The 14,678-nt window shown below is 28.6% G+C and overlaps 2 protein-coding genes across 3 annotated transcripts; both read left to right on the top strand.

Annotated features, from left to right (window-relative positions):
* Positions 1 to 3,758: 3,758 nt before the first annotated feature.
* Positions 3,759 to 4,963, top strand: LOC137812584 (NAC domain-containing protein 83-like). The gene is made up of 3 exons (XM_068614671.1): positions 3,759 to 4,028; positions 4,212 to 4,489; positions 4,614 to 4,963. Exons 1-3 carry the CDS (start codon positions 3,848 to 3,850, stop codon positions 4,857 to 4,859), a joined length of 705 nt encoding a protein of 234 aa, XP_068470772.1. The 5' UTR covers positions 3,759 to 3,847; the 3' UTR covers positions 4,860 to 4,963.
* Positions 4,964 to 9,170: 4,207 nt separating this feature from the next.
* On the top strand, positions 9,171 to 11,730 carry LOC137812583 (stress response protein NST1-like). Of its 2 annotated transcripts, none has more exons than XM_068614670.1 (4): positions 9,171 to 9,928; positions 10,009 to 10,079; positions 10,311 to 10,388; positions 11,210 to 11,730. In XM_068614670.1, the coding sequence occupies exons 1-4, from the start codon at positions 9,175 to 9,177 to the stop codon at positions 11,240 to 11,242; spliced, it is 936 nt and encodes a 311-aa protein (XP_068470771.1). In that variant the 5' UTR covers positions 9,171 to 9,174; the 3' UTR covers positions 11,243 to 11,730. The 2 variants fall into 2 exon arrangements, 1 of the variants encoding a protein (XP_068470771.1); XR_011081268.1 differs by having other exon boundaries at positions 9,177 to 9,928; positions 10,311 to 11,106.
* The last annotated feature ends 2,948 nt before the right edge of the window (positions 11,731 to 14,678 follow it).

Here is a 14,678-nt window from a genome sequence, read left to right as displayed (position 1 = left end):
ACTTAAACAAAAGGCCTTGAAGTTCAAAGTCACTTAAACAAAAACATACAGGACAAAGGATCAATGCACCACTCAAAATAAGAAAAGTAAACAGGAGCATATTAGATGTAACCCAAGACCACACTTAAATACCAATTTAAAAACTATTTTATAAATATTTATTAATAATAGAAACTACTCTATATACTAATAATTTTTTTAATTTATAAAATGATCTCTAATTTAGTTAAATAGTAACCAATTATTTTGGTCTCTAAAACCAATTTATATTTAAAAAATTTCTTGTAGTGTAAAATCAAAAATTTTAATACCCAATTTTACAAATTACTTATCGACTAAAGTGAATAAAATTTATTGTGTACGATGAAAATAAAATTTATTTATTTTTTATTAGAAAAAAAAATGAAAGATTAAGGATATTTCGATCCCTACAAAAGAACAATATGAATGTATGTTATTAAATTCCAACATTGAAAAAAGTTAGAAGGGAAATTTATGATAAAATGGAAGTGTGAAAGTTTGAATGTTAGAGAGAGTGTGATTAAGTGGAAGTGAAGGAGATAATGATCATTGACCAAGTTTCTTATGCGTTAAGCATTGCACGACTTTTCAACGTACGTAGACAAAAAGCACAACTCACTTTGGCATAGAACTTAAGAAGCTTGAAAATAATGGTGAAAGAAAATGACATTATTTGCAGGAGAGGCTCCACACAAATAAATGAAGAGAGAGAGAAGTGGAAACAGACTTCAATTTTTAAAAAGTAAATAAATTAACCTAAATAGCTAACTAGGTCTAGAATCTCCATTCCACACCATCAATTTCATCTTTAAAAAAGTGAAAATTCTGATTTAATAATAAATATGTTAAAAAATATATATAACTTGATAATAAATAGTTTATTATATAGTTTTAAATGGGCCCTTATAATTATAAATTAATAATAAAATAATTTTACAAAATTCAAAATATAACGCGATTGTTTCACTCTTTATAATTAGGTTCACATTATATATTTTTTTACAAATAGTATTTAAAATATATATAGAGATCAAATAGGTCATTTATCCTAAAATTAATGAATAAAATTAATAACAATATATATCACTGACTTTATCAATGACTATGTTTTTTTTTTATTATTATTGTTATTATATGTTTTGACTTTAAATATGTTAATGGTATCGGTCGGTACCGGACGATTGAAGGAAGCACATTAAATAACTTAATTAAATAATGAGCATGGTTATATGTGGAAAATAAACGATTATAACTTCCATTGAATAAGTTAAAAACATTTTCTAGAGCACTCCCTTGATATCAAGAAGCCACCAGGCACGACCCAGATACCACTAAGCATGTCTCTAGTAATCGATTACTTGGCCCACACAGTCAAGACCCAAGTCAACCTATTAAGGAAACTTCTGAAAGGGGGAAAATGTACGTTTCCATACTATCAGAGAATCTCATTGAGCACTAGCGCTGACTTGAGCGTCGGAGTGCAATCGCAGGTACCCGCCGACCGGCCGAAGCACGCGAAGAGGAAGAAAGAATTGAAGAATCGGACAGCTAAGGACACGACAACCATTGTGTATCGACGTGGATCAATATTACTCGGCCCCTGACATCCATACAGGTATATTAATATACCATCGTTAAAGTTGAATAATTGTATTCGAGGTATTGTTCGTTTTGAAATTTCTTGAAGTTTCGTGATAATTTTATCCTTAAATGTATGTGACAATGATACGAGATTTCAAAGACGAATTCTCGTTTCTTAGTTCTCAGCTGGAAATTTGTTATGCTATACTCAATAGTCACACATCGTTTAGAAGTCAAGGTTAATGACCGTTGATATACACCTTCTTTCCTTAATTATCTGATACGTCTTTTAAGAACAAAATCGTGACTATCAAACTTTATAGTGGATCCTAAGTACATTATCTCAACGTACTTGAATGATTGATCTAAGTATGTTATCTCAATGTACTTAATACCAAAACATTATATTTTTGAGTTTTTGATTAATTTATACATACTATATATGTATACTGATCGTGCAAGAATCGGTAATGGAAATTGATGCTTATTTAGAAGCATTTTATAAACTAAAGTGATGAAGGTGACGGCCAAGTGTAGAGACATATATATAAGACACTATCTTTTAAAGGATACAACACCCACAAAGGAAACCTCTGTTGCTGCTGTCTTAAGCAAAGAGATTTCAACATGTAAAAATGCAACTTGGTTTTTTTGTTATTCTCTTTTTTAATTTTAGAGAGGGAGTGAATCTTTCAAAATCTGATTTACAAGAACATCTTCTTGGTGAAGGAAAGTAGCACTCCTTTTTCTTAAGGGGGTACAACAAAGTTTCAGTGTATATATCACAGTTGACTACTTCCATGCTTCATCGTGATTTTGCTTTTTACTGAAAACATACACATAAAACTATGTTGTTTTTTTCTTTATCTCTTACAGACGAAAAATGAACTAAATCGTCTTAAAGAAAACTATAAAATTAAAAAGACTTGGGGTATGACATAAAGTGTGGCATACATAAAGTGAGTCTGAGTCACATATCCATCAATAATTTAAATTCATAATTAAAAGAAGGACAAAAGCCTCTATCATCTTACTATATTTATATATTTATATATGTATGGCATGGCAAATCCACTAGGAAAACTTTAAATATGGTAATTTTGAGTAAACCTTTTTTCTTACAGAAAAAAGCAAGTCAAGATATATAATGGATTATTTCTTGGTTCTTGAAAAATTGCAACACCAAAATAAAGTTTCAGGCAACTAACAGTCACATGCAAGACTTTCCTATACAATAATCCTGGGTGGAGTTGGAAAAAAATATCATTAATAATAAAAATGACTTTATATATTAATATTTTTTAATTTATAAAATAATATTAATTTAATTAATATAATAATAGTTTTTAAAATTATTTTTTATTTAATAATTCAGATTTACAGCATTAGACGAACAAATTTAGTTATTAAACACTATTTCAAATTGTAAATTACACATATTTAGATAGTAAACCACTTATTAATTATTATATAGAGATTTATATATTATAAAAAAATCATTAAATAAAAAATATTTTTAAAGATAAAAAATAATTAGTTGATATATTAATTATATTATATATTAATTTTAAAAAACTTATTAATATCTAAATTATTTTTTATTATTAATAAATAATTTTTACATTAATATCCAATTAACTACTAAAATTTTAGTTATTAATTTTTAGAAACTAAAACCAAGTTTCTAAATGACTTTAAAAACTAAAACCAAATTTTTAAATGAATGATAGTTAAAATTTTGGTAACACATCAATAATTTTTTTAACTTTTAAAATAATATCTAATTTAATCATTATAATAATTAATTATTTTTTATTTATTTTAATATTGATATCATAAATCTCTTCTTCTTCTAATATTTAGTTGAATAAGTTTTACAAAGGTTAAGTAAATGTTGGGTTTTCCCATCAGTAAATAGAGAAGAAAAAAAAAACAAGTGACTTTATCAATAAAAGGTGGGGTAAAGTGGTAATTAAAATATCTTTGAAGATCCTGGTAGGAAAGGAAAGCAAAAATGTATAATTAACTGTCAAACCTCAAACTTAGTCTGTTAAGTATTGTCCCCTTTTTCCAAAGACCAACTTTTTCTCTCTCATTCTGAATCCATATACTTACTATATATAAATATGAACCAAGTTATTTGATTCAAGTGCTTCTACCCTCATTTCCACCTCCAAAAGTCTCTACTTCTTTTCCTTCCTTTTCTTTGCTTCTTCAATTTAAGACTCCAAACTTTCAAAAGCAAATGGAAAAGCTGAATTTTGTTAAAAATGGAGTGAGCAAATTGCCTCCTGGTTTTCGTTTTCAGCCAACAGATGAAGAACTTGTTTTCCAATACCTCAAGTGTAAGGTCTTCTCATATCCCTTGCCTGCTTCTATCATCCCTGAGATCAATGTCTGCAAGCATGATCCTTGGGATTTACCAGGTAATAATAACAACTATCTTTACCTTTTATTTCTTCAAATAATAACAGCAAAACCATTATTTCCTTAATATACACACCATGTAATCAAATTTATAGAAGTTGGTTTAAACTGTGCATGAATTTAACAGCATGGCTTAGTAAGATTGTTCTGCAGCATAATTAATATGGCATGCATGTGTTCAGGGAATTGTGATCCGCAAGAGAGGTATTTTTTCAGTCCAAAGGAAGCAAAGTATAGAAATGGTAATCGCATGAACAGAACAACAAAGTGTGGATATTGGAAGGCAACAGGGTCAGACAAGAGAATTTCATCATCTTCAAATGCTTGTAATGGCATTGTGGGGATAAGAAAAACATTGATTTTTTATGAAGGAAAATCTCCTAAAGGCTCCAGAACTGACTGGGTCTTGCATGAATATCGTCTTGTTAATGCAGAAACTGGTGCTTGCAACTCATCCCATGTAAGTTTTCCTTTTTAGTTTTATGAGAATTTATGTTCATTTCTTCACTTTTGATTTCATAGCACATAAATTGTGAAAAGTAGAGTGTGTGATTTGTATAATGAATGGGTTTGTATATTGGCAGAACTACGTAAACGAGATTGGAGATTGGGTTTTGTGTCGCTTATCGATGAAGAAAAGAAGTATAGAAAGTGGTGTTGATGAGAAGCAAAGAGTTCATAATGGACCAAGATTAATGTTTGATTTTATGATGTTAGGAAAAACCGATTCTTCTACATCTTCATCGTGTTCAAGTTCTAATAACATTATGGAAGTCTCTTCAAATGCATCGGATCATGAAGAAACAAGTGGTGGCTATGCCTACTTTTAGGGTTACTACAACCACCACTTAATTGCAAATTTCTCCACTAATTAATTACCCTTTGTAATGCTTTTCTCATTGCGTGTTTCCAATCCATTTTGCGTGTTTTTATAGGCTTCTTTCTATGTTTTAATTAGACATAGTTAATGGGGTGGTAAAAATTTCAATACGATAATACAACAAAATCATTAAATAAAAGTTAACTTTAAAAATTATAAATAATTAATCACTTTATTAATTAAATTAAATAGTATTAAAAAGTAATAAAATTATAAATATATCTAAAACAATTTTTATTATTAATAAAATTATTTTTAAATTAATATTTAATTAATTATCAAAATTTTAGTTTTCGACTAAATATTTAATAATTTTATTTTAAAGATTAAAAATTATTAATATCTAAAATAAATTTGTATTATTAATAAAATGAATTTCTAAATTAATATCTAATTAATTATCAAAATTATTGATTTTAAATTTAAATACTTAATAATTTTATTATAGTGTATTTTTGTTAAACCTAATATAAAGAAAAGAAAAGTATTCTCAATCAAAAGTTATTTTGATACCATATGCTGACGCAAATGGATTTGAGTTTATATTAAAAAATATTTTATTCAGAAGAATATGTAATATCTTGACAATCTACCATATATTTTAAAGTTTATTCAAATTACTAATTGATATTTTCTTTTTAAATATTTATATCAATTTTATATAGTTTTTTTATTATGTTGGTTGGAGATCTCACATCGACTAGAGATGATTCATAGTATATAAGTGGTGCAAACCTCACCCCCATTGAGCCAGTTTTATGAGGTTGAGTTAGACTTAAAGTCAACTTCATAATAATGTTCAAATTCTTTTAAGATAAATAATTTTTATTTATAATTTTTATTTTCTTTTTTATTAGATTCGGAACAGCCATTAGTCTTTCTAATTAATCTATAAGTGATTATTCTACCACTTTATCATTTCAAGTTGTTTTGATATTTCTTTTATATATGATAATAAATTTTTCAATAACACTTTATTGAAATAAAATTATTTTTTCAACTACTATAATCTACAACAATTTGATGTCAATTATCTTTTTTAAACCTTTAAAGATTCTCTTGAGGTTTCCAAGAGAATATTAAAATGAAAAGAAAATGAAAGACAATGAGAAAGTAACAATTTTGTAAATGAAAATACTATATTTTATAATATACATTGATAATAAAATAATGGTTGAACTTTATAAAATTTTGAAAGTATAATTAAATATTAACTAATCATTACCACGATTATTTTATTTTTACTGTCATTTTCTAGTTGATAATTATTTTAATTACTTCTAATAGTAGATAAAAAAAACCATTTAATGTTAAAATAATAAAGATTTGAGGTCTATAAAATAAATGCATCATCAATAACTAAACCTTGAAATTTAAATGTAACTTTTTCTCTTCATACATAAAGAATATTATACACAAAAGTAACTTCTTATTATTAGAATTACTTACACACTGCTGTTATTTTCAATTATTAGTGGACCTTTTGCTCATCAGAATATTAAAGTTGTGTATTATCTTTACCTTTTTTTTAACAGCATTATGACTCTTTATTTTCATGAAACAATAATTAAAATTTATTAAGAATCAATATAGACATTATTCGTTTATTTAAATTTAATATTTTATACACATTTGTTTTTTAAAGTTCTCTGAATCTATTTGATCCTTTTCATCTATAAAGCTTTTCTGGATTGTTGTTTCGCCAGAATTTCAGTTACGGGAATGTATGAATTCTATTTTAATAATTTTTTAGTTTAAATAGTTTTGCAATTAATTGAATGATATTTCAAATATAATTTTCTAAAATAATTATTATTAAAATCATTCATTTTCAATATCATAACAATTACAATTTTAGATTAGTTGGCTAGAAATAATATTTTTTTAATTAAATTAATATATAGAGAGAGAGAATCAACTTTAAATAGTTGCACATAGTCATGTCAAATTGGTGATTTATTGGTTATTAATTGAATCTACATGCATAAATTTTTACCGGTTTGTTATAAATTGTTATACGTATAACATTTATCCATCCCCAATTCATTAGGATTGAGAAAAATTAAAAAATTTAGTTGTTAATGATGAGTTGAAATTAGACAACTATTGAGAGGATTTTTCTATCTTCTACCGATAGGTCGTACTTTTCTTTAGCTCCCTTGCAAATATTTTACTCTTCTTTTTTAGATTCGGCTTTTAGTCTTCTCGTATTCCAGACTCGGAAGGTACTAGCAGAAGAAACTCCGACGCTCAAGTCAACAAAGACGTTCGGTATTCGGTTCTCATAACATTGTATATGTGCTATTTATATTACTTTTGGTGGACTTTTCTTATTGGATCAAATTAGGACCGCGTTTAAGAGTCCATTATCTAGCTAAGATATCAAATTGTATAGTAATATCTAACACGAAACACGAAAGTTTTTATTAAAAAGTTAAAAATATTTTAATCTAAAATAATTAATACAGTAGACATAGATATTTCGAAACAAAATAAGCATAAGTTGTAATTTTTTATTATAAATGGAAACAACACAAAGTAATAAATAGAGTAAATTGCGTTAACACTTTTTTAATTTAATATAAAATTTCTCGATATCTTTTATTCCCGTGCTTATTTTTCTTAATTGTTTGAAAAATGGTACAATGCCACCCTGTATTTTTTCAAAAAATATCAAATCGTATACGTTGTAAAATTTAAAAAATATCATAATTTATACAATCATAAAATACAAGTTTCACTCTAGTTATATTTTTATTACGATCATCTTATAAACCTTTTTTTATTTCATATTGATAAATGACATTTTGATCATTTGAGAAATGATGAAAATTAACATATTTTTTATTCTATCAAAACTTAGGAGTGACAAAGTAGAACGGACCATGCGGGTCGGTCCGCGGTAAAAAATATGGGGCGGGTTGATGTTTTCAACCCGCTGACCCGCATTAGTCCGTCTGGCATAACCCGCGACCTGTGCGGGCCAACATCGGAGCGAGGTGAGCTGACCCGCTAGCCCACAAAAAAATAAGTAATAATAATTGACTTGACTAGTTAGAATATAACTTTCCCTGTTGATCAATTTTTATTAAAATTTATTCTATAGTGATTCATTACATTACAACACTAAGGGTTCTAATTAAATCTAGTGTGATTAAACTATTTTTTACAAAATTTGACGATTCCTTTTAAGTGATCATCCCTTTATATTGTGACAATGATTTAACAAGACATACAATTAATTTTTATATTTTGTGAGCGCATGAAACACAGTAATCAATCTCGTTGTTAAAAAAAAAACTTTCATTTTCTCTATTAATTAACTGGTATAGACATATACATAAATTTTATATCCTGAATCCTTTGTTGTATTTGTTCTAAGCTTGGTTTCATGAACATTGATTTCCAAGGATTAGACAATAAACTTTTAAAAAGAATATAATAAATCATTAATTTTACAATCTCTTTTTTCTTTTAGTTATTTATGCAACACTCAATTGTTTTTTCTTTTAGGTTAAAAAAAAAACAAGTTGACCCGCAAGCCTACAGACCAACTCACATGCAGACATATCATGAAAATCAGCCCGCAGTATGAGGGATGGGTCAACCCAACGCGCATTTTGTGGACCTATGCGGGATGGGTCGGCCAGCTTTGCCACCCTAATCATGCCAGGGAGTTTCTTTCTGCACCCCTACATTTTTCTTCCTGCACCCCCACAATGTAATGCAAAGACAATAATATCCCTACTATTTTTTAAAAACCCCAAAATACACATAAAATTCACACTACTCTTTCTTCTTCCGGACAATGCAATTCGATAATTTTACGGAATGGGAAATCCGCATTTATTTTTTTGCATTCCAGATTGGAAAATCCATAAATATTCCAGATTGATGAATCCGGTAATCTTCCAAATCTATCAATTCGTAACAAAAATTAGACTTCCGGATTCAGCAATCTGAAAATCAACAAGTTACTTTCGAAACAAGGTGAAGGTCAGTTTTGGGATTTACAGAATTATGGGGGTGCAGGAAGAAGAAGCCATCATGCCAACATGTGAAGTTAATCGTTTATCCTAACGGTTTCTAATTCCAACAAGGAAAAAGAGTTACAACACACCAAGAGAACAAGTTAGTTGAGTTAGTTTCTAAAATTGCAAATTTAAGATTCTTTGTTCGTTCGTGTGAAATTCAATACAAGTCAAATGTCTTTTTTTCGAATATTGACAGCCATTAACTGTAAAACCAGACTGTTTATGTTCCATATGGTTATTTTAACTCCAAAACACCAAAAAACCCTAAAAAATTCTCCATTTTCCTCCACCTTTATATCTTCTTCCTCTCAACCATATCATTTTCCACCACCTGCCTCTTCTTTAATTTCAATCAAAACATTATTTTTTTTTCCTGCAATGGGGTTACGCAATTCAAAGCCAAATGCAGCCGAAGGAGACGCCTTACCTGCGAAAACCCTCCCAAGAATTGTTGCCAAATTTGATGAGTTAAAAAAACATAAAAATGCAGAAAGCACCCTTTCCAAGAAGAAGCTATTGAAGTGTGCTGATGAAGAGGATGGCAAATCTCAATCTTCGCCTGAAAATGAATCGGGACAAAAGGTTTCTTCTTCACAAGAGATTCAGAAACCCAAAGAGGAAATGGTGGCACAGGTAACAGCCGCAGAGAAACTGTCCAGAGTGGCTCCAATGCCCAACTCTGAAGGTAAAGTTATGGAGGAGAATCACCCCAACAAAGATAATACGGAGCAGAACAGAGACGTGGATCCCAACCAAGATAAATGGAATCATGATGTTAAGATGGTTGAGGCAGAGATGAAAACAGAGGAGGACAAGAGTGCAAAGCTAGAGGGAGAGCCCAGGAAAGAAAAAGATCAAGAAATGGGTGCAAAAGGTGACGAGAATGATGATGATAGTGATGATGAAGTTGGAAGGTTAATACGTCCTGGATCACCTAGTTTCAGAATTTATTGCATTGATCCCGAGAAAAAGAAGGATGGTGAATGTGAGTACTAAAAGAATTCATAGCATTATCTGGTAAAAGCACCTTCACTTTTCATCTGAAAATCTTGACAAATGATGCAGGTTGTAAGATGCACCAAAAAACGCTCAGTTTAAATAGTGTTGAAACATTTACATCAACAAATTCAAACCAGGTAAGTTGCTCTCAGTATTTCACCATTTCAATTCACTTCATTTACTCTTTTCTTTTGTGCTTAAATTTGTTGTGTGAACCACTCAGAACAAAAAGAAACAACATGTCTAAAGTTGCCTGAACCTGGTTTATATTCTAGATACCCAAAATCTTCCATCTACCAATTGAGACAAATGAAGACAACAATAAAACACTTTTAGTGATTATGCTTTATGTTTGATGTTTTTGTAAGGTATTTCGGGAATCAGCATCAATTCCAAAGAGAAAAGGAAGTAAGAAGAGATTTGGTGCTGTGAGGACTCTAATCAAGGTTAGGTCGTGCTATCAACCAATGTGTGTCTGTACTGGTGATGACAAAACCCTTGTTACTACTACAAAAGCAACAAAATCATCAACACAATAGTTGTTAGAAAGAATGAAAGATAACTTACACTTTCTTCTTTTTTATTTGGTCATTGTCTGTGCCTCTTTGTTGGCCTACTTACGTTTTTAGCTCCTTCTGAATTCCCTTCTTATGATTCCATCAATCAGATGCAGACCATATCTGTCTTCTCATGTAAAATGCTTCATGCATTTCTGGTAGCGTTGATGTAGATTATTTTCCTATGTTTATACAATATATTTTCATTAGTCCTTTTCTCCATTCCCCTCAACTTAGAATAATTTTTAAACTACGGTAAAAAGGAGGGTAAAACAAAAAAGGAAAATTTGTCTGCATGAAAATCAAAATCACATTTCTGAATCCCATGGGAGAATCCCAATGACTTATCCTAAAGTTAACAAATTAATAGACTTCTTATAATTTTACTTTGAGGACTACCAATATCATACAACTGCTAAGTTCCACAGGTAAGGAAGCAAACTTGTAACAGTGTATTGATTATTAAATAAGACTTCAAAGGACCTCTTCGGAGAGTGCAAGAACATGGTCAACATTCTGAAGCAATGCACTGATAGAGATTGGTTCTGAGAAATATGTGGCATATTTTATCATGCTTACACTTCCACTACACCAGTCTATCTTCTGGGTTAAAAACTTTGAATTCTTCCTTTCCCTACGAATTACTCTGTTTACTTTCTTAGTATTGAAGCTCTCTGATTTTGAGAATAAACTGTAGCAAATAATGACAGGTTGAATCGTCTCATGGACAGTATGGTGAATAAGACCTTGGACAGATTCATGTCTCTTCTTCTGTGCTTCCATTTTGAGGTTAGAACAAGCAAGAAAACTGAGAGTAAGTTTCAGCAACCCCTTGCCAATGAAAATATTCCTTAGATCCTCTTGCGTGACTTCAGTACCATCTCTAATTCAGACCTGGGCAATGATGCCAAGCTTGCCTCAGTATACCAGACAAACACTCTCTCTTGCTCAAAAAGCTTCTTCAAATGAAAAAAAATAAATAGATCTTGATGTTGTGGGTAGTTTCTTCAAGCTTTCTGCAAGATCTTTGGCTTTCTCCTTGCTTCCACCCAGCAAAACATAATAAGCCCATAATTTATTGCATTTATCATATGACAATTCTTCCATATCTCAATATAATCATCAAGTGGGGGCATGTAAATTTGATTTTGAGGGTGATGATCTTTTTTAATTTTGTATTCCTTGTATATTTGATTGATTATCGTAAATTAAATGTATTATTAGATGTAAATTTGCCTAAAAATAGATTACGACTTTTGCGTTTTGTTAAAAACTTTACATTAAAGTTTTCTAAAATATGTTCCTTAAAATTTGACACGCTCAAACTATTGGTTTGGAAAGTCCTAAACGTCATATAAAATATCATTGTTATGAGTTTTCTTTTCTTCCATATTTGTTGTTGTATTGACCAGTGATGATATTTCTCTTTCTTTTGTTGTTATACAATCTACACATATAAAAATGAAATATTTAAATTAATTTTATTTACGAAATTCATATAAAAATATGTGATAAATCTGAGACATAGTGAAAAAGATATGGTTGCATATTACATCAATATCTCTTGGAAGATCTAAGGTGAGCCAAGTGATGCATGATAAATCAATGGTGATGATGATTGTAATGTTAGACTTTTAAGTAGAAATAATTATGTATGAAATGATAAATATTTGATTAATAATATATATTGTGCTTTTTCATGAGTATAGTGGATACATATAGGCCAATTCCTTTTCAATCACGTCAATAAATTTTCTTTGTTTGAACTAAAAGTTGTTTTCCACAGGGCCACACCCACGTTCGACTATTCTCTCTCACCATTGCTAATTGAATTTGCTTTCCTCTGTCACAATGTTGTCCCTTTGCATAATATCAAATTCTGTACATATAATATATACATGCACAACAATCAAAATAAATATATTTTATTATTATAATATTTATTGTACATATATACAAAATACTTATTTAAACGTGTAATGTTTCAACCAAGAGTTGATGCCAAAGTAGTAATAAAGAAATCTAAAGGAAGGAAAAAATTGACGATGAAGATATAACTTGTTTCACTGGAAGAAAAATCTATCTCATATTTTTTTTATCAACAAAAAATAAATAAAATAAAATGAGATACTTCAGGGTATTTTAACCCTTATACAAAACTCTAAAAACAAATTTTCTAGCACCCTACCAACTAAGGATCCAACAAACATTGCACTACAGATCAAGATAAAATCTCAATACAAGATATAGAAACCCAACAAATACAGTTACATCAACCCCAAAGAGGTCACATCTTCAATCAAGGACATACATCCAACAACTAAATAAGGTCTTTGTGATCATGAAGTCTATCTCATATACAATAACAATATATAATTATGATATTCTTGGAAAAGAAATTAATTTGTTATTTATTTTAATTTTTATGTTTGATTTATTTTTTGTTAAAATTTGTGGATAATATGTGTAGGGGTGGAAAAACGGGTCCGCCAAATCCGTTTTTCTCCGATTCATCACTAATTGTTAAGGAAATACATACTGAAATTAGTAATTTGTCTTGTCCAAAAATATTAGTGAAACCTGCTAATTTTTTAATTTTTTTTTATTTTTTATTTTGAATCTATTTATTTGATTGTAGTCATTAGTATTATTTTTTAGATAATAAAAATATAAGAATGAATAATAAAATTTAATCTAACTTTAATATTTTAATAAAAAACTAATACATAACAAAATAAAATAAATATCAACAATATTTTAATGAATTAAACTATTTATAAAAAATTAATATAAATAAAATTATATGTATATAAAATATTGATCACGATCTTAATTTAAAAAATATGAGATCTTTTAAAAAAATTCAAAATTAAAAAAACAAACAAACTGAAAGATTAAAAAAATTAATCCACTTTACCTAAGTAAGGTAAGGGCAGACCGAGAAACCCGACCCGCTTTATTTTGTGGACCTTAAAGTAGTAATGAGACTAAATAAGATAAGTGAATCTAATATCTAAAATATATTATAAAAAAAAACTGAAATAGTCTCAGCAGCAATTGTTCCTCTATAAATTTTGGAAATAAATTAATCAATACTTGATGATAAGTCCTATTCAAAATAAGATAATTTATACATATCATCCAATCATCAAATAAAATCTTCTCAATATTTAATTCATTATTGAGTTGATAAACTCGAAGTTTCCATGTATATTTTAATCATATTTTTGTATGGTTATAATAAAGTTCAATTTAAGTTTTTTTATAAAACCTATTTTGCATACCTTTTTACCTACTAACTCATTATAGAGTTCAGAAACTGTTTTGGGAAGAAAATAGCTTATTTTGTTAGACAGGGAATCGCCTCCTTATGTATTAAAATGGACTCATGTAAGTTTTAAATCCACGTATATCACACAGGAATTTTTATTTTTTTTACAATTGTCATAAAAAATCTAATTTTTATGTTAGTTCTAAAGCACACATCAAAATATGTCACATGCATAAACAAAATGAATGAAATTAAAACATTCTAATTTTAAATAAATAAATAAATTATTTCAATAAATTTCTAAAAAATTATTCAAAAATATATTTTTATAAAATATTTTAAATTCTCTCTAAAAGTATTGTTTTTCCTTCTAAACTCACCATAGACACTCTGAATGAATAAATGGAGATTATTATGGTAGTGGTGGTAGGTGGAGTGGGAAGTAGATGAGTTAATTTCAGGTATATATAGCTTAAATCTGCATTTAATGTAAGAACAGAATTTAATTAATAAACTTTGTGTAAGTAGCAGTTTAGTTCTTATTCACTACATGCAAACATTAACCAATAATTGACCTTCAGAACCCAAGAAAAGCACTTAACCTTTTCCTCACAAAATCTACGTCCTCATCATGCCATGCCATGCCATCATGCTATGCTGCGTCGTTTTGCTTTCCACCTTTCCTTCACAATCTCTCTTTTCTTTCAACTGCACATTTCAATTCTTTTAGAGATAAATAATCATTTTATTCTAATAAAAATTAATTTACCCTCTTTGAAAAAAACAAAATATATTAACATTTATGTTTTTATATGATTAAAATGTATAAATAAATTTGAATATAATATCTCAGTGTGTATAGATGAGTGTTGTTTTTAATAATTTATAATAAAAAGTTCTACAGAGAT

Source organism: Phaseolus vulgaris, chromosome 2 (assembly GCF_000499845.2).
Source record: "Phaseolus vulgaris cultivar G19833 chromosome 2, P. vulgaris v2.0, whole genome shotgun sequence".
Lineage (NCBI taxonomy): Eukaryota > Viridiplantae > Streptophyta > Magnoliopsida > Fabales > Fabaceae > Phaseolus > Phaseolus vulgaris.
The sequence above is the reverse complement of the archived record's forward strand: the minus strand, read 5'-3'. Positions and strand labels throughout refer to the sequence as shown.